Source organism: Somniosus microcephalus, chromosome 18 (genome assembly GCF_052327205.1).
Source record: "Somniosus microcephalus isolate GS21.2 chromosome 18, FLI_Smic_1.0, whole genome shotgun sequence".
Lineage (NCBI taxonomy): Eukaryota > Metazoa > Chordata > Chondrichthyes > Squaliformes > Somniosidae > Somniosus > Somniosus microcephalus.
The window spans coordinates 32008261-32035219 of record NC_141004.1 but is presented as its reverse complement, the minus strand read 5'-3'; the positions used below and the strand labels follow the sequence as shown (position 1 = coordinate 32035219).

The 26959-nt window shown below is 44.4% G+C and overlaps 1 protein-coding gene across 2 annotated transcripts in view; it reads right to left on the bottom strand.

Annotated features, from left to right (window-relative positions):
• elapor1 (endosome-lysosome associated apoptosis and autophagy regulator 1) overlaps positions 1–26959 on the bottom strand; it is a 143731-nt gene that overhangs the window by 89054 nt on the left and 27718 nt on the right. For both annotated transcript variants that reach the window (XM_086011319.1, XM_086011318.1), the window contains exons 2-5: positions 15366–15486; positions 6984–7173; positions 3550–3697; positions 302–385 (exon numbers count right to left, since the gene is read on the bottom strand). In XM_086011319.1, coding sequence (XP_085867445.1) covers positions 302–385; positions 3550–3697; positions 6984–7173; positions 15366–15486 — 543 coding nt within the window. The remainder of the gene's footprint in view (positions 1–301; positions 386–3549; positions 3698–6983; positions 7174–15365; positions 15487–26959) is intronic.

The window sequence follows — 26959 nt, the reverse complement described above, 5'->3', positions numbered from 1 at the left end:
AGCATAAAATCTTTCAACGTCAATCAACAGCCATAGAGATGGGGGGGGGGGGTAATATAATAAATAGGAAGTAGATGTATAAATCTAATGTGCTGCAGGTATAGAAATATCACCATTCTGCCAAATTATAATTCAAACAGAGTCAATACTCACACTGCTGCAGATCAGCCTGTTTGCATTATTGAGTACTGTGAGGAGTTTCAATACCTAAGAAATATGTGAAAACTGAAAAGCCACAGGGAGGACTAAAGAACAGGGGCTGAAAATATTTTTAATACAACTTTCAGATCTCAACACCTACTGTATGCTGATTCCATTCATTCCTTTCTGTGCTTCTTAGCCATTTCGATTCACCGTCCATTGCTTGACACTGATCATTCTGAACCTGAGGAGAAAGAATTACTGCATTTAGCTAGAGGCATACAGTACAGAATGAATTTACCTATTATTTCTCTATCTCTTACTTTTCACTAGCAATTTTTGCTTTTTATTAAATACTGGGATTTGTTAAGGAGGAAAAGATGCTCATACTAACAGTAGTGGTGTTCCGCTGGCAATGCCCTCAGTTGGTATCTGCAGATATGCTTAGTCCCATTCAGTTTTAGTCTGGAGGATTTTCTAACAATCTTCTTGACAATATCCCAAATTTCATTCATTTTTTCACTATTATGCATTATTTTGTATGTGAATGAATGTATAGCCTTGTGTTACTATTTGTATTTTATATCTTTTTATAAAGCATAGATTTTCAAACTGGAGCCCACTAGTGAATCATACTTATGGCCATCTGCCATCAGATTGCTGATTTTTTCCTTCCTTTATTAACTTAATAGCACATTATTCCTGTATAAAATTGAATAATTTCACTACAAAAATCACTTAATAAGGTATGTAAGCAACAATTTTAACTATGTGTCTTGTGGAGCAAGATTAGGCAAGCGAGTGCTACTTTGTCCAATAACCTCATTGGCTATCATTTCGGGGACACAGCAACCGTGCATCTGGGTGCTAACAATCCAAAATACACCAACACTGCGAAAAACAAAAAGAACTGCTGGAAATCGGAAACAAAAGCAGAAAATGCTGGAAACACTCAGCAGGTCGGTCGCATCTGTGGAGCGAGCAGTTAACTTTTCAGGGTGGACTCTGTCAGATGAAAGGTCCACCCCTGAAACTTCAATCCATCTGTTATCTCCACAGGTGCTGACTGACCTGCTGAGTGTTACCAGCATTTTCTGTTTTTGTTTTTAACACAAAGCATTACATTTATCCAAGTGTGAAAGTACAGGGAATTGAGAAGTTACTACAAGCATGATGAGGAAAGAGACTAGCCTGTTAACAAAAAGGCAGGTATGCAATGATACCAACTTCTTGCTCAAAGCCCCTTTGCTTTTTTTGTTAATGCCTTTCTTATTGCGGATTAAGCATTGGATGCTGTTCTGATCCCAGTAAGTTAACAGCAGTTTTGTTGTGACTCCTGCTGATGAGTACATCTCAGGGCCTGATCTTCAACAGGAGAACTCCAGCAAGGCAAATAGATGGGCCGATACTGCACTTTAAAAAAAAAAGAAAATCTTCTGAATATGTACACCAGAGACCGCGGAGTGAAGTAGATGCCACCAGGCATAAAATCTACTGCCGGGCAAATATGAACTATGGAAGGAAGTGTTTTTTTCTGGCAATACATCTGTCAGTGGTACTGGAAAATCCATTACCACTCCTTCAGGGGTAAATCTCATCTCTGTCAGCATGATGTTCCCTGTTTAACTATTTTGGCTTTATAGGTCATGTGGAGTATTTATTAAAATCAAAGTTTTACAACTCAGTAAAATTATATCAGCTAAATTTGATGATCAGATGCAAAAGATTTGGTATTTCCAGAAACAATTTAATGGAAAAAAATTGCACTTTAATTATTGATTAGACTGTACTGATTTAAAGGAGTAATGCACTGGTTTGGGTTGTTTTAGGACAACTTGTGCCATTGAAATATATTTTGAATGGCAGTTTTGATTGTGTAATATACATTTTTATCTTTGTACTAGCTTGGACATAAAAAAAATGACTGGTAGCTCATGTTCTTAAGTGTCCTACTTCACTCTGCCACTATACAAGCTGAGTGCACAGTGGTTCAATGAGGTTCATTTCTCATGTAAAGATTTTCATTGCGGACTCATGTTCAAAAGTTCTGAAGAAATGTACTAAACTTTGGCACTTCTGTTGTTTGGGAACCGATGGTCATGTTAAGTACAGTATTTGTTATGTTTATAAGCTGCTGCATTCTTGCTTTTGTAAAATCTTACTTTTTAAGAAATACAATTTGGCAGTTTGTAGCTTATGCTATACAGTCTGGTAATGCAGTGTTTTACCAGTTCAGAGAGATCTATAACACATGGTATGTAAGCCATTTTATTTCTGGTGCCTACCCTAAGCCAATCATTTCATGCCTGCACACGAGCATTAGGAATGATTCAGTGTTCACCCTGCAGCAACACTGTCCCAAATATTTAGTACAAAAAATCAGACTTCAGTTAACAGGAACAGCAGGTCTGCCTGTGGAAGCTAACTTTTGCAGAATATAAAGAGTGTTGGGAATTAGCCAAAATTGTAATAATTGATGGGAGCCAAAGTGGGATAAATATTACCTACAGATCAAAACAGCCCATGGAAACTTTAAAATTAAATATATTATCAGAAGCAGCCAGAAGTCAAAAGGAACGAGTGTCATGGCTCAGAAAATGGGAATCACAAATTGTGATTAACTCGGTTGACTTTGGAGGCACTCGTGGCACTTTTTCATATTCAATGGACAGTGATATTGTAAAACTATTAGTATTCACTGATTATGACGATACCAGAAGCATGCCCTGAGCAACTCCTGCAGCGATGACTTGGGGCTGGGATGATTATTCTCCAACAACCACAACCATCGTCCTTTGTGTAAGGTATGACTCCAGCCACAGATGAGTTTTCCTCCGATCCCCATTGACCTTCAGTTTTATTAGGACTCCTTGGTACCACACAGATGCACTGTCCAGAAAGATGTGAACTGTATATTTTCAATAGCATATACTTGATTTTTGTGTGGCATTTTTTCAAATTGCATATTGGATACTGGGTTGGGAGAGTTAAGATAATATTGGGACAAACTTTGATGGGCCAAATCGTATTTGCCCATCCTTGACTGCTCTAGCTGAACAATTGCACCATTGCATATCACTTTATTAGAACAGCAATGTCCCTTTAAATGCCACAAATTTGTTTTTCAAATTAAGTTAATTTTAAATTAAAAATGCAATCTACTTTCATCTTTGCAATTTTATGGGATTCACATTTGCAAGCCAAGGTTGTTTCCTGTTTCTTGTGCATCTCCTTTTATTTTCTTCTGAAGAAAGGACGATGAAACTAGCTGCAGAGGTTCCATGTTTCCGAGACCACTGACGTTCATTTTCTGTTTCAGAGGTAACAATTTATATTCAAAGAAACATCAGTGCTCCACATATAAAAAGTCCGTAACATTGTTCAACAGACAGTTGATACATTACTTACAAAAAAATCAAAGTATATGCTGCTGTCTGGATACAGATATTCAAACGAGACCGAGCCTGATTGTTTCAGGTTCACCGCGTACATCAGGCTGGCTGTACACTCATCACTGTTGGATGCTATGAAATCACCTTGAGGAGTCCATTTTGACCTATCAAAAAAGGTACATTTTGTCATTTAATCTCTCCTGCCTTCCACCCGATCACAGAGCTTCCCTTTTGTTCTTTCCTCCCCCTCCCCTCTTTTCGTACCTTTGTACTTGCTTAAAACCGGTTACATCTCTAACCTTTTCCAGTTCTGAGGAAAGGTCATCGATCTGAAACATTAATTCTGTTCTCTCTCTCCACAGATGCTGCCTGACCTGCTGAGTATTTCCAGCATTTTCTGTTTTAATTTTAGAAAAATACATTTCTAGTGCTGTAGTGTGCTGAAAGGAATTCTCAATTGACAAATCTTTCAGCTGTAATCTCTGTGCAATAAAATGAACAGGTACTGATACTGCAAACTTGATATTGAATACTGACGTAATGCTGTTAATGCTGAAGGGATTATCATAAATTGCAACTATTGCTAAAGATAAAGGAGCAAATGAGAAAACTAACAGGAGCACTTACTCCTAAGGCAGGTGCAACGTTATCCTCTGCCTATGTCTCTCTGCTCAGAAACACAGGGTTTCTTGCACTATACTTAATTTTTTTGATGGCATGGGCATGTACGTACTGTTTAAAATATACTTGTTCCTCTTTTCTCGTCAAACTTCTTCCCTCCCCCCCCCCCACCACTAAAGGCGTTGACTCCATGCAGGGGGGTGGTCACCCTTCAGTATCTTACTCGAATGGCCATTATCCACGAGTGAGTTTTAACAATGTCAGCTGGCTATTCAGCTGTAGATAGCATCACACCCAAATCTAATTGTTTCCTGAGCTGATATCCAAACCCATGCATTCCAGCAAAGGTCAGTGGATAGCAATCAGGACTATGATCCCCAGGCTAATTCTAACCCAGGGCTACCAGTTGTAACTTGTCCACCACTGCACCAGTTGAGATAAGCTATGGGATTAAACATCAAGGGGGAATAATTCAGTTGCTTTGCGCCTCCCGTTAGCGCCAAGCAACTAGCGCCCGGGCGCAGCGATGTTTGCGCCGCTCGCAAAATTGACCAGACCTTTTGCGGTGGCGCTAAACACTACCACCACGATCTCCTGCGCCCACAGATCATGATGTCAGTCGAGCGTGCAACACCCCGGTAGTGCCCCGGACTGGATATTGAGTGGCGCCCCCTGCCTTACCGCCTACCGCTAGCAATGACAGATTGAGGGGAGCGTTTTGCAGTCGGGAAGGGACTGGGGGAGCGCTATTTAAAGCCGACTGCTTCCTGCCTTTTTTGTCGGCGACATTTTTGCACCACACATTCTGAGAGAGAGAGAGACACTTCTGGAGAAATTCAACGCTGTGTGAAGGAGTTTTGGGTACTGAGCAGCACTTTGCAGGGTCATTTTGATTTGACCTTCCTTGCATCGATTTAGAAGAGACTATGGGGGCTGCACGCTGAGCTCTTTCCCTGGGCACCTCCATTGTTCTTTCCAGCAGATTTGATGTACAGGTCTCTCCAGGCCGAGATTCAAGGCTGCAATGAGCAGGGTGTGGATGGAGAGCAAATCGACCCTCCCCTTTAAGAACTGGCCAGCGCCAGTGTGTCTGTGTTCCATTGCTGACTGACATCACATGAGTTTCGCCAGCGCCGTGAGGTAGCGCCTCGCTCCTCGGCGTTAACGCCTTAAGAGAGGTGTGTAGCGCCTGAATTAGCACTCCAGTCACCTCCAGGGGCGATAGAAGCCAAGTTTGCAGTCTAAGGCGATAATTAGTGGCAGGCGCTAAACTTTGTGCCCGGCCGATAATTGCGCCCCAAACGGGGCGATACTGAATTTCTCCCCCCAAATCTTTTCAGTCTGTGTGGCTCAGCCACTCATAGCCAACTATCAGCAGAGTTGTGAGGATCGCTGAGTAGAGACACCCATACAATTTTCTTCCCCTTACACGAAGATACTTGGCTTCCCCATAATGCCTCCTCACGGAATGTGTCCGAGATTGGAACTCAGCTGAGTGAGGGATGAGGCTTGTAATCCTGTGCTTTCCCCATACTTTTGTAAATTTTCCTTTTTCACATATTTAGCTGGAACCAATAAGCAGACTTTTAGTGTATGGCCGACTGTCTGATAGGAACATAGGAACAGGAGTAGGCTATTTAGCCCCTTGAGCCTGTCCCGCCATTCAGTGAGATCATGGCTGATCTGATATCTCTTTTCATGATTCAGCAAGAAAGGGTTAATTCATTCACTCAGTAACTTGTAACTCTCCTAATTGAGGGATGAACTACACTTAATTTTAATCTGAACTGGTTAGTTTGAACAACTTCTCCTTTAACTCCACTCATTTCCTCCAAATCAAAGGTGTTGCCATGGTACCCGCATGGGTCCTAGCTATGCCGGCCTTTTCGTGGGCTATGTGGAACAATCTTTGTTCCAGTCCTACTTGGGTCCCCTCCCTCACCTCTTTTTCCGATACATTGGTGCCGTTTCCTGCTCTCGCCCCGAACTTGACAATTTCATTCACTTTGCCTCCAATTTCCACCCTTCCCTCACCTTCACATGCTCCATCTCTGACTCTTCCCTTCCCTTCCTCGACTTCTCAGTCTCCATCTCTGGGGATAGGTTATCGACCAATATTCACTACAAGCCCACTGACTCCCACAGCTACCAGGACTACACTTCCTCCCACCCCGCTTCCTGTAAGGACTCTATTCCATTCTCCCAGTTTCTCCGTCTCCGCCGTGCTGGTCAAAGTCTTTCGATATTCAGCATGATTTATAAATCATTGCTGGCAGCTTTTAGCAAAGGACATCATGCTATAGTACTCCGAGTTCATGATGAAACTTTTTCCATAGATTATTAATTTTTCCTCTATTTCTTCTGTGGCTTTCCCATATTTCCCTAGGGTTACACAAGAGTAAAAATACATCAAGAAAGAGTGGAAACATTTAACCGATGGAAAATCATGGGGCTTGTGTCTGTGATTTCCCAATATGTGTCCCCAGTAGGTGTGGCTCCATGCTAGGAGCATGCGTTCTGAAAATTGCTCCTTTTAAGTGTAACAAGTGATTGAACATCAAGCCCGATGAAACTTTGACTAATTGATAGGGTTATTGTTTTAAAGTATTTTACACACTGCAAGACTCATTTGTTATCACACAGTAACATATACAATCCACCTTGTGTATCTAACTGTAACAATGTAACGATATAATATAATGTAATGTATGGCAATATATTGTAACCAAAGATTGCAATAAACAAATCTTAAACAGCTCAGGAGGGAGCTATCAGTTCTCTCTGTAATTTGCTAACGGCTGTTGTTAGTCTATACACAGATGTACCTACATGGTGCAATTCTCAGTTGAGCCGTTGTCGTCTGATGTGTCTAGAGATGTCCCTGTGTTAACAAATCCTGACGGCAGCCTATCCCACTCATTGAACTCAATGCCAGTGCCGAGAGAGTAAGTACCAGCAGTACATTCTTTGCATGATTGGTTCCTCATGTCTAAGAACTCACCAGCTCCACAGGAAAAAGCTATAAAAAATATACAAAGTCAACATTAGAAAAATTGGGCAAGATTTGCTAATATAGTCAAAACGCACACAAATATATGATGTGTTTTCAACTTACTTGCATTCAGTTATCATAATTAAATATTGACTAAGACAAAAGCTTTTGCACATTCATCTATTAGGCCTGGAGTAACCTGGAAACTTACACCAAAACAACGGCATGTGGTAATGCCAATTTTCAGTGCAAAACATTGAGAAAATTTGCACATAGGTGACTTACGCGGTCTTTACGCTACGCCCAAATTTTCTTGATCTTTTGTGCTGATTCGGCAAAATGTCTGCCAAAACCGTCTGCCAGTCATTAACATAGCTGCACCTCCATGCAAAAGGCCAGAGAATGGAAATTTCCTGCATTTACGCCAGCTTTTTGATTATTATTTGTCCTAACTGAGAGCTGCATTGTATTTTTTGGTACCTTTGAATGCATTTTATGGGATCAGAATGCACTACATTAAAAATTATAAAGCACACACCATTACATAAGAACATAAGAAATAGGAGCAGGAGTAGGCCATTCGGCCCTTCGAGCCTGCTCCGCCATTCAATGAGATCACGGCTGATCTTCCGCCTCAACTCCATTCACCGGCCCTATCGCCATATCCCTTGATGCCCTTACTAGTCAGAAATCTATTGACTTCTGTTTTGAATATACCCAATGACTGAACCTCCACAGCCCTCTGGGGTAGAGAATTCCAAAGATACACCACCCTCTGTGTGAAGAAATTTCTTCTCATCTCAGTCCTGAATGGCCTACCCTTTATCTTGAGGCTGTGGCCCCTGGTTCTAGACTCCCCAGCCAAGGGAAACATTTTCCCAGCATCCACCCTATCAAGCCCTGTAATAATTTTATATGCTTCAATGAGATCCCCTCTCATTCTTCTGATTTCAAGAGAATACAGGCCTAGTTTACTCAATCTCTTCTCATACGACAGTCCCGCCATCCCAGGAATCGATCTTGTGAACCTTTGTTGCACTCCCTCTATGGCAAGTATATCCTTCCTTAGGTAAGGAGACCAAAATTGCACACAGTACTCCAGGTGTGGTCTCATCAAGGGCCTATATAATTGGAGTAAGACTTCTTTACTCCTGTACTCAAATCCTCTTGTAATGAAGGCCAGCATACCATTTGCCTTCCTAATGGCTTGCTGCATCTGCACATTCACTTTCAGTGACTCTTGTACAAGGACACCCAGGTCCCTTTGAGCATCTGCATTCCCCAATCTTTCACCATTTAGGAAATACTCTGCCTTTCTGTTTTTTCTGCCAAAGTGGATAACTTCACATTTATCCACATTATTTTCCATCTGCCATGTTCTTGCCCACTCACTGAGCCTGTCGAGATCCCCTTGAAGCCTCTTCACAACTGCCACTGCCACCTAGCTTTGTATCATCAGCAAATTTGGAAATTTTACATTTAGTCCCCTCATCCAAATCATTGATATAGATTGTGAATAGCTGGGGCCCAAGCACTGATCCTTGCGGTACCCCACTAGTCACAGCCTGCCATCCTGAAAAAGACCCGTTTATCCCTACTCTTTGTTTTCTGTCTGTTAACCAATTCTCAATCCATGCTAGTATATTACCCCCAGTTCCATGTCCCCTAATTTTGTTCACCAACCTCTTGAGTGGGATCTTATCGAAGGCCTTCTGAAAATCCAAATACACCACATCTACCGGTTCCCCTTTGTCTACTCCACTAGTTACATCCTCAAAGAATTCCAATAGGTTTGTCAAACAGGATTTCCCTTTCATAAATCCATGTTGACTCTGCCCAATCTTACTATTAGTTTCTAAGTGCCCAGTTATTGCATCCTTTATAATAGATTCCAGTATTTTCCCAAATACCGATGTGAGGCTAACAGATCTGTAGTTCTCCATTTTCTCTCTCCCTCCTTTCTTAAATAGCGGGATTACATTTGCTATCCTCCAATCTGCAGGAACTGTTCCAGAATCTATAGAATTTTGGAAGATGACAACCAATGCGTCCACTATCCCAATGGCCACCTCTTTCAAAACCCTCTGATGTAGGTCATCCGGTCCTTGGGATTTATCAACTTTTAGTCCCATTAATTTTGCTAGTCCTTTTTTTTTTACTAATAATAATTTCTTTAAATTCCTCATTCTTGCCACACCCTTGGTTTTCTCATATTTCTGGGAGTTTTTTTGTGTCTTCCTCCGTGAAGACAGAAACAAAGTATTTATTTAATTTCTCTGCCATTTCCTCATTCCCCATTATAAATTCTCCCATCTCTGACTGTAAAGGACCTACATTTACCTTCGCCAGTCTTTTCCTTTTCACATATCTATAGAAGCTTTTACAATCCGTTTTTATATTTTTCGCTAGTTTGTCCTCATATTCCATTTTCCCTTTCTTTATCAATTTCTTGGTCCCCCTTTGCTGATTTCTAAAAAGATCCCAATCCTCAGGCTGACTGCTTTTTCTGGCAACTTTATAAGCTTCCTCCTTTGACTTACTATTAGCTTTAATTTCTTTTGTTAGCCATGGTTGGATCACTTTTACATTTTCTTAAATGTGCTGGGCCTAATGTGCATAAATGATGGCTTGATGGCTTCAAACTTTAACTTTCATACATAAAGGGGGACTTAAAGAAGGAATATGGCGTAAGTTCGCGGTTTCCTTAGGCCCTGGTTGTTTATGCTGATTTCCTTTGGTTTCTGCTGGTTTTTACATTCTGGCATATGCTAATGGAGAGTGGCAGGAAATTTTGGCTTAAGTACCCATTTGCAAAAATGGGCATAGATTTTGGTGTAAATTGACTGTTCCACCAGTCCATGAAATTTCAGGCCATTAGCCTGGAATTTCCTGGAATGTTTCGGCATAACTATGGTGTAAGAGTGGCGTGACACTGGGATTTTTTCAGAAGAAATTCGCACTGAACTGATTTACGCTCGTTTTACACTGAAACATTGCTATGCACAAATTTTCTCGATCACTTGCGCCACTCCCAAGGTATATCTGCTGAAACCCTCTGTCGCTCATTAACATAGCCCCGACCCCAGCCTAAAATCTTTTTGGAGTTGATCAAATGATGTACAATATCATTACCAACAAGGAAAGCAACAAATGAAAATCATTCCAACAAATTAAGCACAAGTAATTTGAAAGATTTTTAAGTAAACAGGGGAAAATAGAAATAGAAAACCTGAACATGAGGTTATTTCTAAAGTCCTTTTGCATCTCCTGCCAATGACTCATTAAAATCAATTGCCTACAGTCAAACAAACAGCCAATTTGTCTTCTTGCAAAGTAATCTCATAATAATTACTCAAAATCTTGAGGGGTCCAAACAGAGTAGGTCGAGAGAAACTGTCAAGAAGGGTCAAGAACCAGAGCACACAGATTTAAGGTGATTGGCAGAAGAACCAAAGGGGACATGAGGAAAAACTTTTTTACGCAGCGAGTGGTTAGGATCTGGAATGCACTGCCTGAAAGGTTGGTGGAGGCAGACTCAATCATGGCTTTCAAAAGGAAATTGGATAAGTACCTGAAGGAAAATTTTTTGCAGGGCTACGGGGAAAGGGTGGGGGGTGGGACTAGCTGAAGTGCTCTTGCAGAGAGCCGGCACGGGCTCGACGGGCTGAATGGCCTCCTTCTGTGCTGTAACCATTCTATGATTCTATGATACAAGATTATCACAGTCGCAAATATAGTTTCTCTTTAGCTGTAATGATTTTCTTACTCCAGTTTCATCAAAGCACATGGCAAACTTGCAATCTCCAACCAATTATGAAAAAGAAGTTAAGGTATTTATAAAACATAAAGGAAAGTTACATTACTGTTATCGCTTTACTGGAGGTCTATGGCATATACACCCCTCACAACTTCTTACAACTACATTGTACTTAAATGTTTTTCTCTAATAAAGGTTATTAAAGGCAATATACATAAACCCCTGAAGAGGTTTAAAAAGAAACCCTGGGGATATATTTATTTTTTTGCTGCAATGAAATGCAACATTTTTTGTAGTTTTCTACAGTTTGAAAAATCTTTCCCTTTGTCTAGTTTCTCCGCACCTCCCATGAAGGTGCTGACTTGTATCTTTGGATGTTAAAATGACAGGACAGGCTGTCATAAGGTGTTTTTTTCCTTTCTATCTCTTTTTAAAAATGGATATTCAAAATAAATTTGGTATTTAATAGGACCAGATAGATGTCAAACACATGACTTATTGGGAAATAATGCATGAGAGAATTTTATTTACCTGGTCTTTTTCATATCAAATAGATCAAATTTAAATCTTGGCATTTGTTATTTGTTATTCATGATGAGTTACCTTAAACTCATATGTAAATTAACATGGATCAAGAGAAAAAGATATAGTTACTGTTTAATTATAAATTAGCCTGATTTTAACTGCACAATGAGTTAGAATTTGCACAAACACAACTGTTTATGTTTCCCCAACTAAATTCCTAATCCAGTTCATTGAAAGCAAGCGATGTGATACATAGGTCAGAATTTTCCCTACATGGGCAGGTCCGGTCTGGGTGGAGGCCATGGCAGGTCGCGACCCCTTTGCTGGCTCCATCCCGCTCCACAGAATGACTTTACATTAATAGGGCCTATTAAGCCCACTCTGCGCGTTACCCAGCCCAATTAAATGGTGCGGGTTTGGTGACGTCATTCATGACGCATTTTCAGCCGGAATCTTTAAATGGCCACATTACATTTGAATGTTAATGTAACATAGTACTGTTAGTGTACTACAGCATTGAAGTGCTGCAAACATTGACAATGATTGCACAGAGGTAGAGGGCTGCACCCAGATTCTCCGATGACTCCCTCCATCAGAGCACGCAGGGAGGTCCCCTTCCTTTCCAATGGGTGGAAGAGACATTTCCAGGAGACCAAAACAGCCTGGTTAGAGGTTGCAGAGGAGGTCACCAGCAGGGATGTGGTCAGGAGGACCTGGGTGCAGTGCCGCAAATGTTTCAATGATCTCATTAGATCAGGAAACCTGAGTACAAAGCCACACTCACCTTCATCCTGCTGTGCCTCTCATCACATCCACATCACTCTGCCTTTCCTACCCTACTCCTGCACATCCTTACTCACACCAACTTACCTTGCACCTCCACCCATCCCTCTATTTCTATATATTATCACATCCCCATCTCACTAGCCACCCCTCACACTTACCCTCATCCTAGTGCAATCATACCAATTAACAACATACAAGGAGGCCACTTGGCTCTGGCACCCCACTCCATCATAGTCTCCCTCTAAAGATGTAACCCATCCGTTCCTTACACTCATTCCATCACTCTCACTCAACTTTCTCTTCTTTTGCTTCTTGCAGGAAAAGAGAGGGAGAGGGGGAGAACTGGAGGTGGCCCTCCATCATTTGCAAACCTTACAACTGCAGAGGAGGCTGTTTTAGAAATATCTGGAGTTGCCGGGCAGCTGGAGGTGGGAGACAGAGAGAGGGGGACATCTCAACAATCTGGTGACAGAATTATATATCATACAGCTACATGGCATACATCAGTCACTCATATGGGGACTGATGTCAGCAGCCAGTGAATGGTCATCATGTGCATAATGGTATCTGTACCCATTCTTCATATGACATCTCTTCACTCTCCCACAGGTCCGTAAAGAACATCCCCCACCCCTCCCACTGTCCAGGAAGAAGAGGAGAACGACTCCTCAGGGGAGCCTCCAGCCTGAGGGCGCACCGTCACCAGACATAAGCACACCCAGCATCAGTGCAGATACGCACACCTGAGTGGGTCCCACGCGAGATAGAGTAGTGTTGTCACCTGATGTCTCACAACTCACAAATGAGCAAGAACAGATGGTGGAGACAGGGACAGCAATGGAGAGTCCTCGCCGGAGGGCGCAGGACGCTCCTAGCTCTGCTCAGCTGCATGCAGATGCTGAATCTTGGCGGCCATCCAGAAAGAGGGCGATCCTGGAGGTGCAGGAAGAAGAGCAGGGGGCTCTGACAGGTTTTGTGAGCGCAATGTCTGCAAACGTTCAGAGAATGGAGGAGTCCATCTCCAACATGAGCACCACCGTGTCGCAGGTGGTGGCGACTGTAGGCTCCTCCATGGATTGGATGGCCACCTACATGGAACAGCTAATGCGCCACTCAGAGGAGCACATGGTCTTGATGGAGAATAGATGGCTATCTATGGAAGATAGATGACTATGTATGGAGAATAGATGGCAGAGGCTCATACACCTCCTCTCTAGGAGGGATGTCAGCATAGACATGATTCCTCATGGCCCCACTGATGTGCAGCAAGGTGCTCTCCAGCTCCTTGGCAGCAGGGAAGTGAGCAGGCTGCCTCCACCTCTGCTGAAGCCACAGGGCTAGCATCTGGTAGAAGCACGCGGAAGAGAAAGATGACACACAAGTAGATTCACAAGAGTAGCCACTTGGGTGTTATATCCGATGTTTATGTAAAGTTTCCGTTAATGTGCTGTCAAACATAAAAATCCCGACTTTCACCACTTTCCGCTCTTGGACAGATTTGTGTGCACCTTTGGAAGTGGCTTAGTGAGTTGCAGTGAATGGTGAGGCATAACGGTACCCCCCGCAATGGTGGTGAGTGTGAAAGGAATGGCTTGGGCATTGTAAGGATGCTTTATGGTGTTGGTGTGGGGTGGTGCCAGCCTGGCACATCATGTGGCTGTACAGCATCAAGTTAAGTAAATCTGGCCATGATGAGGCCATCCCTGGACTCCCGGGCAGCAATGTGCTCGGGTGCTGATGCCCTCTGTCCTGTGCACCATCAGGTGATTGCGGAGAAGGTTGGTGGTGCTGTTGGTGGTGCTGTTGGTGTTGGGGCACATCGTGGTCAGATTCTGAGGACCAAAGTGAGACAGTATAAATGGCACCCATGCTGATGGAATAGATGGCAGGTCAAGTAGAGATGACAGAAGCAATCTGTCAATGGTGAGAGAGGTTCTTACAATGAGGTGACACTGGATGGAGTCTTTGCTGGAAAGTCTTTCAGCCTGCAGAAAGCTCAATCTGTGTTGCAAATGCAGTGAGAAACAGCTTCTGCCTGAGGAAAGTGATCAGCTGTCAGGTGGGAGCTTTTATAGTATATTTCATGCTGTCAAATAATCAGCTGGCGCAATGGCCACTCAACTCCCGCCTCAGGTTGACAGACGTGGTTTCCAAGCAGCGTGGTTCCTGTGGCCATCCAGGTAAATTTAAAATGTAGGGGGAAAATGGCACTTAACTGTCTGACAACTACCTGTTAATGATTTCAATTAGGTCACCCGCCTCTGCCAGTCGAGTCACTGCTGCACCGGCAAATGCGCCTGAGGGAAAGGCGCATGGGGGCAGGGTGACGGCGGGTCCCGACCCGCTCCCAAAAATATCAGTGCGTCCGCAACCACCCCGGAAAATTACGGCCATAGATATGGAGGAAAGTCCATCACCTTACACAACTATAATATATAAAAATAATACCGGGAGTGCAATTAATAGAATACCAGTCACAAGAAGAGTTGTCACTGTCGCACTTTTCAATCCAATTATGCTGTTGCTGGACTATGTCAATCAGTAAACAGGTGAATGGTTCCTGTATTTCCAAAGTGATATCCTGCTTTAGACCTAAGCCTGTAGAGACCAGTCTTTATAGTGAGTAAATGAAACGCACCACCACAAACCAGGTGTTAGCCAAGCTGCGATTAGTTGTAATCCAGATCATTACCATTTGACTACCAGTGTAAAGACAGTACCATTACTACAACTGCTCCCTTTGCAGCAATGATCAATATGTAAAACTTTGGATAGGTGACATCTGCTCTTTGTGAAGATTACAAGATCCATATGGAGATGAGTAAAGAGCAATGGCTCCACTGGTTTTGGACAGCATCTTGATCAGGATGTTAAATCAACCTTATCAGTTATATTTCTCATATTAGAAAATTAGCAATTTACCAATTTATCATATTCTATATGAGTATTAAAAGACTTATTCATGTGCTTATTCTATGCACCAAAGAGCAAAATGTAAGATTGCTCTGTCATGTTACTGGTATTTTTTATTTGCAAAACACAAGTCTGGATGTGAAACACTTCATGGCAAGTACAGCATATGCCTGTGGGTATTTTTTTGTTTAAATATACAAATGTCCAAACTGAAATTCTAATTTGACAAGTGGCTTACAGCACTCTGTGCCCTTGACTGGGTCTGGCAGTCCTATGCAGGTCCCTGGGGTGTGAGGCACAGCTACTCTCCACCTAGAGCCAAGGCTGTCACACTCGGTGTATTCATAGTAGTAGTCCGACTGAAATAAATGAGAAATGTTCCACATTAAACACACAGTACAAAACAAAACTATGCAGGTAAAAGTATATTGCTTAACAACACATGCAAATTAATAGAATATAACATTCAAAGACGGGCAATAGTCTGCTCTATTCCTTCAGTGATATTCAAATCAAGAATGCCTAAAAGTTACATACGATACAAGATAACCTCACTGTATGCAAAATCATATGAAACTCATTAAGAACAATAGCTGAAGTAATTTGGGTTTAGCAAGAAGTAAATGCTTGTTGATGTTGTAAGGTGCTGCGGGCACAAGGCAGTCACTTTTGTCCAATTAACATTAAGTCATTATATCTGTCATTAACTATTTTATCAACTAGTTTTCTTATTGAGTCACTATTAGGCAATGTTCTGATGTTGGAAAGTTTAAGCACTATTTAGCTAGCAAAATGAGAAGAATTGTCCAATTTGTCAATAAATTCTGAAAACTAACTGATACAAATTGTCAAAAATAATGCTTGTTATTACATGTTGCTGACCAACTGTGGAAATCGGTACCTAATTTCCAAGAGCTACAAGGGAGGAAAGAGTTGGGTTAAATGTTTGAGGTGAATACTGCATATTTACTTCCTCAACTTTATAAGGCTCTGCCACTGGCAGTGCACATTATAAGGTAGTGGGTTCAAACCCCAGTCCGGGACTTGAACATACTTGTTAGGATGATACTTCTGTTCAGTACTGAGGGAGTGCTGCATTGTGAGAAATGCTGTCTTTTCATCTACCTGTTCCTGTGGATGTAAAGGTTTCTTTGCAATATTTGAAGAAGAGTACTGAGTTCTCAACCATCACAAAACATAGATTAACTGGTCATTCACCTCATTTGCTATTTGGAAACCCTTGTTATTCATATATTTGTTGGATCTTGCTGTGCATAACATAGCTGCTGCATTTGCCTACGGTAAGTGCACTTCAAAAGTAATTTATTAATTGTGAAGTGCTTCGGAACATAATAAAGCATCTATAAAAAGGTCTTTCTTACTTCATAAAAATGAATGGATGCATGTATGAATATAAATATTACTTGCCTCGATTCAGTCAGATAAACCTACACATTTAGACGTGTAAATCCCATTTTGAAGAATACGCAATGCATAGAGATACCACCGCACTTTGTATTGTGAATGCAGCAAGAGTTGTATGTGCGGCATTGTTTTGGCAATTGCCCTGTCAATTTAGTTGTGTCTTAATTTATTTGTGAGCTATGATGTTTCACACTGAGTATATATGCCAGTTTTTGGATACAGTCAAAAATGGGTTTCAGCTAATGAATGGGCAAAGGTCAAGCTGCTGTGTCTTCAAAGGCTGCTGTTTCAAATATTTATTTTTGAACCAACCTTCACCCATATCTGATTCCCATCCATATGGTGTAACAGCTGCTGCCACGTTTCAAATCTATCTTCAGAAGTGGCACAGAAGCAAAATTGCACTCAGCATTTTTAATGATTTATCAAAGATTTTCTGTTGTCATTAATTCTGGACATTATAAGCTATGGGGTGTATTTTCATCTTCACCGCCTGGGTGGTTAGTGGATCGCCCATCTTTTATAGATCCCGCCTGATTTTCAACCCATCGATTTCAATCAATGGAATGAAAATCAGACGGGTTCTACAAAGGGTGGGCGATTGTGCCATCTGATTGCCACCCAGGCAGTGAAGATGAAAATCTACCCCTCTAATTCCTTAGTGAGCATATTATTGATTCGGCAGTCACTGGTCGCACATAAATGGGACAGCAACACAGTTACATATGGACCATGATTGTAGAAACCTAGCAGTCAATTTGGCTATCTTCAAGGCTTATGGGCATGAATGTCCTTCAAACAGGGATTTTTATGAGCTACTCAAACCAACACATTTGGATGTAACTGAGAGGTCAAGGCCCAGCCCATTTTAAATGTAACCTTTAGCTATGTTCAACGGGCATACTTCTATAAGATTGAATTTGAACATCAAAATCTGGCTTCATATTAAGGAAATTCATATAGAGTGCTTGAGAGATGAACTCAGAACAGTCAATTTTGTAGTTGCAATTGCATGGCCTGCTATATGGGAGTGCAGAAATGACGGCCTAGAAATTCGGTGGGGTTAGCGCCCAATTAGAGGCGTTAGAGGGCCTTGCGCCGGAATTATAGCCGCGATCGAAATTGCGTTGGGCCCTACCATCGGCGTTAGCCGGTAGCGCTGCGCCGGCACCGATGACGTCATCGGTGTGCGCAGCGTCCCGGTTGCCGTGGCAACGCGGCCGGACACCCAAATTCAGTTGCGGCCGCCTCGCCCGTGGCAGCCGCAACCAACGATTGTTCAACGGGATGTTGCAGCACGTAGCGCCGGCGCATTAAGGTGGAGCGGCGGCCGGCCGCTTTCCCGGCGGCCGCCTGCCCGCACCTCCCTCCCCGGACTCCTCCACCACCCCCCCGCGGCACTGATGCGTGTGGCCCGCGAGCCCGGCACTTCTCCAAGGTGCCGGGCTCATTTGTCGGGCGATTCGACCAGTCAGCGGTCGGCTGCAGGCAGCTCCTCCTTAACAGAAGGAGGAGGCCTGCAGTACCCCAGCCTGCCGCACCGCATCGGGTGCCGCAGCGGGGGATTAGCGCCGCAAACCTGCATTCAGCGCCCATAGCGAGGCGCTGAAACCCTCCATTAGCGCCCACAGCCGTCTGGGCGCGGGGCAGCTGAATTTTTGGCGGGCGCAGCGGCAATTATCGCGGGCGCAAAAGCCCTGGCGGAGGCAAACCTAATTTCTAGGCCAACATGTCTTATTTGTGCAGCTAGGCTACAACTGATCTTTCTGCAAAAGGGCGCAATTAGCGGAGACTCGCCATGGTGATTAATTCGGTCTGGGGGCGTGGCCAATTTTGTGGGCGGGGCCGGCTTCCAGTGTAATGTTTTTTAAACCAGCGCAAAAGATCGCGGAAACTCGATTTGCGCTGGATGTAACTTGCGCTTGAAATTCCTCGATCTTTTGCGCTGATTTGCCGATTTCAGGTGAATTGCGCCCTAGCGGAAACTCTACCCCAAAGTCTGTTCCATTTACCTTTTTTCTTAGAAGTTAAAACATGATAAATTCTTTATAGAATATACACCATTTTTATTATGCATTACAACTTAGTAAATTATTTTACTCCTACTGCAATAAAATCCTGAGAAAGAATCTGTAACACGGCACCCCAAATATAACCAACATGTAAACAACATCTCCATAAATTGAACCAGTCTTTTATTTCCTTTAATGCTCAGTGCACCATGAATAAATGTACAGCATTATTATTGCCCGATAGCCTGGAACAGCCATTTGAGTTATGTACTCTGGAATGGTCTGACTTACAAAATAAATTATTTGTCAAACTTCAAGGAGGTGGAGTTATTGAAAAAAAAACACAACACTGTATTAACTTACATCATATAGGCAGCTAGTTTTTAAAGTAAAACATGAATTTAAATTGGGTTTGCAGCCTATGCATTAATTAAGAGTAAGTAACTTGGTTCTGTGTTACCTCTGATCAAAGGAGAAAGACCACATTCCAGAGGGCACAGATTTAAGGTGATTGGGAAAAGAACCAGAGGCGACATGAGGAAAAACTTTTTTACGCAACAAGTGGTTAGGATTTGGAAATGTGCTCTGCCTGATAGGGTGGTGGATAGATTTAATAGTAGTCGTCAAAAGGGAATTGGATAAATACTTGAAGGAGAAAAAAATTGCAGGAGAAGGGGAAAGAGTGGGGGAGTGGGACTAACTGGATTGCTCTTCGAAAGAGCCGGCACAGACTCGATGGGCCGAGTGGCCTCCCTCTGTGCTGTACTATTCTATTCTATTCTTTTCCTCGAATTGGAGGAATGCCTCAAGTTTGGGGTACCAGGGCAGTCTATATGGGCAATAATAGAGTACTGATTTCCTCCCTAACCATTGTTAATTCTGAATTTGTCTTTATTCCTGTAAGCTTTTACAACCACAAAATGCACTCGGTTTAACTGTGTAAAATGGTAAAACTCAATAGTTTAATAAGTTTGTTTGCAACAATGTCAGTGTCATTTTAAGGCCTCTTTTTAGCATGTTGAAGAACACAGTTTATAAAATTCTAGTTGTAAAATTGTATTTTATTCAAAGTTCCAAATCAGACGATAACATTTTCTGTTCAAATGGTGTGAATGGTAGTGGAGGAAATGAAATTCCACATTATATGCATATAATTATTATAGTTTCTAAAACCAGAAATAGGTTACGAACAACGGCTAATAAGATACACAAAATGTTAAAGGTGCCGTTCTACTGCCACTTTTGCATCATTGCACAGCAGTTTCCGCTTTGAAATGACACAAAAATGACCGTAAAGATCATTTTACACATTTGTGCTCCCAGTGCAGAGCTTTACCTGCCAGAAAGCATATCAGGAATGAAGGCACATCACTCCCTTTATGGTCTTTCCATTAAAATTAATGACAGGAAAATTGTGGGAGTGGTGCGAATTTGTAATATTGGCCCAAATCTAACTCCAGAGCCAAGTCCATATCTGAATCCAGGAGACACTGGTGTAAAACATACTAAGGGAGGACAGCTCAGACTGATTGGGTTAGACACATTATTATTTATCCATTGGACCATCTTGAGCACTTTATAAACTTCAACAGAGTTTTTTTTAATGGTTTGAGGAAGTACACCCTTCCAGCCAGGCAGTATAAATTTACCGGCTGCAAAACGTTTCTGTAGCTACACCGCGGTCTCATACCAGCCTCTCTTCTACTGCATATTGGCCTCAGTCTCTGAAGTCTATTAGCATCATTAGCAGGAAAGAGAAAGATCTAGGCCTAGAAATTCAGTATAGCCACATTTGGGGTGCTACAGCCGGGCGTTCGCTAAATTTAATGCCCGGCGCAACTTAGCGCCACCTTCGCCGATATTCAGTTGCATCGCCCCAAGAGGTTGCTGCTGCGCTAAAGCAGGCGATGCACGACTATCATAAGGCACTAAGCCGGCGTGCCGAGGCGCTAACACCGAGGGCGGGTGCAGCGCAGGTGCAGCGAGTTTCTGAATGAAGGCAGACACGCTGGCGCCGGTCAGCTCTTAAAAGGGGAGGGTCAACTTGTTTGGCTGCCATGCCCTGCACACTGCAGCCCTGAAGCAAGGCCTGACCATTGCTGGTTCATCAGTTCTACGCCCTGGACCATGGGGAAGCCCGCTATTCTTCCAAATCCCATTGCATGCTCTTGCTGCTTGTCCAGGGTCATGGGGAAGGAGATGTACTGACGTCTCCTTCTAAAAAGGGCATTGTTCACCTGGCGGATGCAGCAATGTACTGCAAACTGGGAGATGTTGGCAATGTCCCCAGTAGCAGATTGGAAGGAGCCGGTGGCATAGAAGTTGAGAGCCACTGTCACCTTCACTGCCACCGACAGAGACGTCCTGCTCCTCAGCTGTGGCTGCAGATCTCTGCGAAGCAGGTGGCAGATCTCAGTGACCACCTCCCTTCTGAATCGCAGCCTCCGAACACACTGCTCCTCAGACATGTTCAGATATGAGAACTGCTGGCGGTATACCCTGGGTGGGTAAGGCCTCCTGTGCCGATGCCTGTTGGCCCTTCTCCATCTGGCCATGACTGGCACTCTCTCACGGCATCTCTGATCCCTTTGAATGCAATGCAGAAAGCCAACGTTTCCACCCATTGCAGCCCCCATGATATGTGGCGCTCAAGGCTATGGCACTGAAAGTTAAATCCAACTGCAAAGCTCTGGCCTGAAGCCAGAAGAACCTGTGCGAGTGCTGAGTCAAAGCAGAAAGCTCTCTGCCTTTGTCTCTCTCCAAATATCCATCTCTCACAAAGAAGGAGTGGAACAAAATGGCTGCCACTTATAATGCAGGAGGAGTCCCCTTTAAATAGAGCCCCCCGCACCCTGTAGCGACTGGGAACCGTTCCCCTCTACCAGTCGCTGGGGGCGCCAGGCGCAAAGAAGGGCGGCGCCACTGAAGTTCCGGTTCGGAGCGCACCAAGGGCGTTGCACCATGAAATGGCATCACGATCTGCGCGCGCAGCTGAGCGGGTGCTGCGGTTTAGCGCCGCCGCTAAATCTTGAGTGAAGTTCACGAGAAGCGCAGATCGCGCTGCGCCTGGGCGCTAGCCGCTTAGCGCCCCACTTCTCCTCCTCCTAAGGCGCTAGCAGCTGGCGCTAACAACTGAATTTCTAGGCCCTATTTTATCAAACCTGCCAGCTCTTCAGCTAATCATTTCAGTCTAAGGGTATCACAAATTCAATTCTACTCTAATGGCATTTGCAGTGCCTGGCAGAAAAATGGACATAATCTTATAATTGGTGGAGTTGAAAAAGTACAAATAAAAATTCTGAACAGTAAGATTATTTCTGACTTTTACATTGTTATGTGAACTTAGCCAGGTGCTAATGTTACAACATATAAATCCCTCTACAATCCCGCAGCACATGTTTACTTTCACAAAGATAATAAATTAGCTACACAGGGCCACTCTTTGAATTGCTCTTGCTAATTTTCATTTTCACTTTAGAAAATGTATTAAGTCTGGGTAAAGGAAAAAGCAATGGTCTAGAAGCTGATTTAATGGGCGGATTTACGCATTATTCTATACTGCAATATTTACTGATAGGTGCATAGAAAATAGCAATTGTAGTACTCAAATGTCTGGACATTATCTGGAAAATGCAACATATCAACTGGGGGAATGATTCAATTCAGAAGTATCAATCAGTAATTGCTACCTTGATACGAATAGATATTACCTTTGAATGACCAAGCATTTACCCATTCAAGCTTGTGTGGGTGAAAATTGTCATTGCCTTTACTAAAGTGCATGTATATTCAGAAAGTTCTGCTTTCCCTGGCTGGGGAATCTAGAACCAGGGGTCACAGTCTCAGAATAAGGGGTCGGCCATTTAGGACTGAGATGAGGAGAAATTTCTTCACTCAGAGGGTGGTGAATCTTTGGAATTATCTACCCCAGAAAGCTGTGGAGGCTCAGTCATTGAGTATATTCAAGACAGAAATCGATAGATTTTTGAATATTAAGGGAATCAAGGGATATGGGGATAGTGCAGGAAAGTTGAGTTGAGGTAGAAGATCAGCCATGATCTTATTGAATGTCAGAACAGGCTCGAGGGGCCGAATGGCCTACTCCTGCGCCTATTTCTTATGATCTTACATTCTTTGCATCATACTATAATATAACTGAAAATAAATTGAAGGCATGCCTCAAAGCTTTTATTTCATTCAGTTTGCGGTCTTTCTTCTTACCAATGTCAATGACGTGAAGATGTGACCTGACAACTACTCTGCTGAAACCCTCATTAATTCTCTGATGCCTTTCAGGCAGTTTTATGAAATCATCCAAAGATGATACATGAGAACTATTAGAAATCAACTATTCTTTTTGTTAAACAAACATTTTATAAGATAGCAGGTTTTGTGTGAGATGTATATTGATGATACAATTCACTACTGCACATAGTATGTACGTGACGGCCATGATCTCATTAAATGGCGGAGCAGGCTCGAGGGGCCGAATGGCCTACTCCTGCTCCTATCTTCTATGTTTCTATGTAACTCTTTGTCTTGTTTTTGAGCAAGTAAGTTGTGTTCAGCTGAATGAAATTCCATACTGGCCAGCTGGGCTCATTTGATAATTTGGAGTATTGTTTGGAGAAGTTATATAAGTAAAGTTTTAACAAATACAATAAGAAGTTTTTAATATAAGGTTGGTTCTGGACCCTATTTTACCTTGTTTCAGGGCTGACGTACCAGACACCAGAAAATGCTATACTGCGGCAGATACAATATCTTCTGCAGCACAAATATAGCAAAGCATTTTCATGTGAATTTTAAAATCTATGTATATATTTAATTGATGCTCTTAAACTTGTACTCTACCGATTTAATAATATTTTTCAACATTCTGTTTGTTTTATTGATTGCTGTTCTGCAATGACTAAACATGTTGGCCAGGAATTTGCGGTCAGCGGCAAAACAAAGGCATTCGCCGCTGGCCCCAAAGCAAGCTTCGCACAAAGATCTCACAATCACCATCGACGTGGGAATCCCTAACGCGAGCTGCTGTGACATCAACAAGCTGCCTAAGCAGCCAATCAAAACGCAGAGTTCTCACAGACAGCCAACAAGGAAGTGGGTAAGCTCTTAAGTGGGGGAGGTGGCGGGGGAGGGGGGAGGGGGGATGGGGGATGTCCACAGCGCAGCCTGTGGAGGAGCAGTGAATTACTGACCGCAACTTCAGGATTTCCATGTTAGGCTGCGCACGCGCTAATTCCTGAAGTTGCGGTCAGTTTCAAAGGCGAAATGACGGCGTTAATTCCAGGCTATTATGTGACGAGTCTATCACTCTCACATCTCTTTCAGCCTCTCCCTTAGTTCGTTCAGCATCACTCATTAAGTGTATCTCCCATTCTACCTTCCAACACCAGCACGGTGGCATAGTGGTTAGCACTGTTGCCTCACAGCGCCAGGGACCCGGGTTCGAATCCAGCCTCGGGTGACTGTCTGTGTGGAGTTTGCACATTCTCCCCGTGTTTGCGTGGGTTTTCTCCGGGTGCTCCGGTTTCCTCCCACAGTCCAAAGATGTGCGGGTTAGGTTGATTGGCTATGGTAAATTGACCCTTAGTGTTAGGGGGATTAAAATATGTGGGGTTACGGGGATAGGGTGGGATATGTGTTGGTGTAGGGGTTACGGGGATCGGGTGGGATATGTGTCGGTGCAGGCTCGATGGGCCGAAATGGCCTCTATCTGCACTGTGGGGTTTCTGTGATAATACCTTGCATTTATCCATATTGAATGTTATCTGCCACATAGTTCTTCCGACTTGCAAATTTCTTCCAGGTCCCTGTTACTAATTTGGGTGTGCTGTAGATATAGAAAAATATAGAACATCTTCTTGGATTCAGTGACATCAGTCGCTCCCTTAAGCAGTCTGAGCATCTTTACTTTTATGGGAGTTGACTCGCACTGTCCTAATTCTACATGTATGATAGCATAACCCATAGCATTCTATTGTGATTTGGACTGGACCTGCGTATCTTTCGTACATGAATTTCTTTAATCTCTCAAATCAGACTTAATTACCACTACATTTGTCATGGCTTGGTTCAAATCATTAAACTTCTTAAAACCACAGTGAGGTGAGTGTGTGGAGCAATAGTTAGGATCAGATTCACTTAGTTCAGTTGATACAACTTATGTCTGTGTAATAACAGAAATAATAAACACGCTATGCTACCCCACTCCAGTGGATCATCTTGCTTGACTTAAAGGCCTAGAAATTCAGTATAGCCACTTTTGGGGCGGTAAAGTCGGGCGGCCGCTAAAGTTTGCGCCCGGCGCAAGGTCGAGGCCACTTCGCCGATATTCAGTAGCTTCGCCCTAAGAGTTTGCTCGAGCGCTAAAACTGGCGATGCACGACTATCTTTAGGCGCTAAGCCGGCGGTGCTGAGCGATACCGCCGAGGCCGGGCGCAGCGCAGGTGCGGTCATTTCTTGATTGACAGCAGACACCCTGGCGCCGGCCAGCTCTTAAAGGGGGAAGGGTCGAGTTGGTCTGCTGCCACGCCCTGGACACTGCAGCCCTCCAGCTAGGCCTGAACACTGCTGCTGGACCCAAATAGCGCCTGAAAGGATGGAGAAGGCCCGTGAACGAGCGCAGCGCTTCTCAGAGCATGATCTGAGGGTGCTGGTTGGCGCTGTGGAGAGGAGACGCCATATCTTGTTTCCGGACAATGGGAAGAAGCCGGCGGCCAGCGTCTACCGGAAAGCCTGGAGGGATGTCGCCAACAGGGTGACATCCAACAGTGAGGTCCCCAGGAGCTCTGTACAATGCCGCAAAAAGCTGAATGACCTCACCAGGATTGTCAGGGTGAGTACCCTTTCCAGTGTCCTCCTCATCCTTGCATGTGGACCTCACATTATGGGCAAAGGGACCTGAAAGCCCTAATGGCCAGCCCTCATGCAGCAGCTATGGGACAGTCATGAACATCAATTGCACATTCTGCACTTAACACACTGGCCAAGCTATTCGACCATGGGAGGCAGTGCACACAAGATCAGGGCTACACACTGGCCAGGCTATTCCACCATGGGAGGCAGTGCACACAAGATCAGGGCTACACACTGTACTTAGAGGCCGTCCTTTCTCTTGCAGGCCAAACTGGCCAATAAGAGGAGCCGGACTGAGACCGGGGGAGGCGGACCCCAGATCCAGCAGCTCACCGAGCTGCAACAGCGCGTGGAGCGCATCATGGGTGCCCGGGTGATTGGCCCCATTGCATCTGGAGATGCCGACCCTGTTCTGGGCACTAATGGTAAGGACATCACCTTTTGGACCTCTCTCGTCCCACTTGCGCATCAGATCTACATCCTTTGCCACTGTCCGACCAATGCGCTGAATGCCACCACTCATGCCTCCCTCGCTGACGCCCTCTCCTCACTCTAAAGCTACCCTTGTGCCTTCCTGCTTTCAGATGGTGAGGAGGAGGTCCCTGAAGCTGCCAGTGACAGCCCCTCAGAAGAGGAGGAGGAGGAGAAGAGGAAGGCGGCCCATCAGGGGAACCCTCAGCCGCGGCAAGCCATGCCAATGTAGGGGACATGTCTTCCCTGGAGGGGAGCCTGGGGGAAGTGTCGGAGGGGAGTGTAGCTCCTGGGACCAGCGGCCTGCAGCAACGCGGGAGGGGGGGTGGAAGCTCAGCGGCCTTCTCCCCAGAGGGGGGAAGGGTCGGAGGGGAGTCCAATTGCTGGGCCCAGCGGCGTCCAGCAACGCAGGAAGGGTCGGGCAGCTCGGCGGCCTTCTCCCTAGAGGGAGAGTCCGGCCTCCAGTCCGGAGACGGTCACCGCCGAGGAGCTGCGCCTCCTCGAGGACATGTCCGCGGACTCGGAGCGCCGGCACACGGAGCTCATGGGGGTAGTGGCATGGATGCCTGAGGCCATCGAGTCCCTATCTCGGAGTGTGACCGAATTCGGGGCCTCACAGGCCACGAGTTTGACGGAATTCGGGGCAGCTCAGGCAGCGAGTTGGGCGGAATTCGGGGCAGCTCAGGCAGCGAGTGGGCAGGTGATCAGTGGTGCCGTGCAGTCACTGGCTGCTCTGATGCGGTCACAGAACAGGGCAACACGGGCACTCACTGCTGCCACACTCGCTGCGTCAGCCAGGCATCGCCAGGGCACCCGCCGCGCTGCAGCAGCACAGCGGTCTGTCCCTCGGCAGATTGCTGCACATGCTGCAGTGCTGGCCCGGGCGAGTGCCAGTGTCTCAGGCGACCAGCGAGCGCCTGCCATCCGCCAGCTTGCCCCCATTCCTCCAGCCGCCACTGCCACTCCCCCAGTGGAGCTGCCACGAGCTGCTGCAGCGACTGATGCTGCCCACCAACAGCTGCAGCATTCACCAGCCGGCCCCTCGAGGGCCAGACCTCGT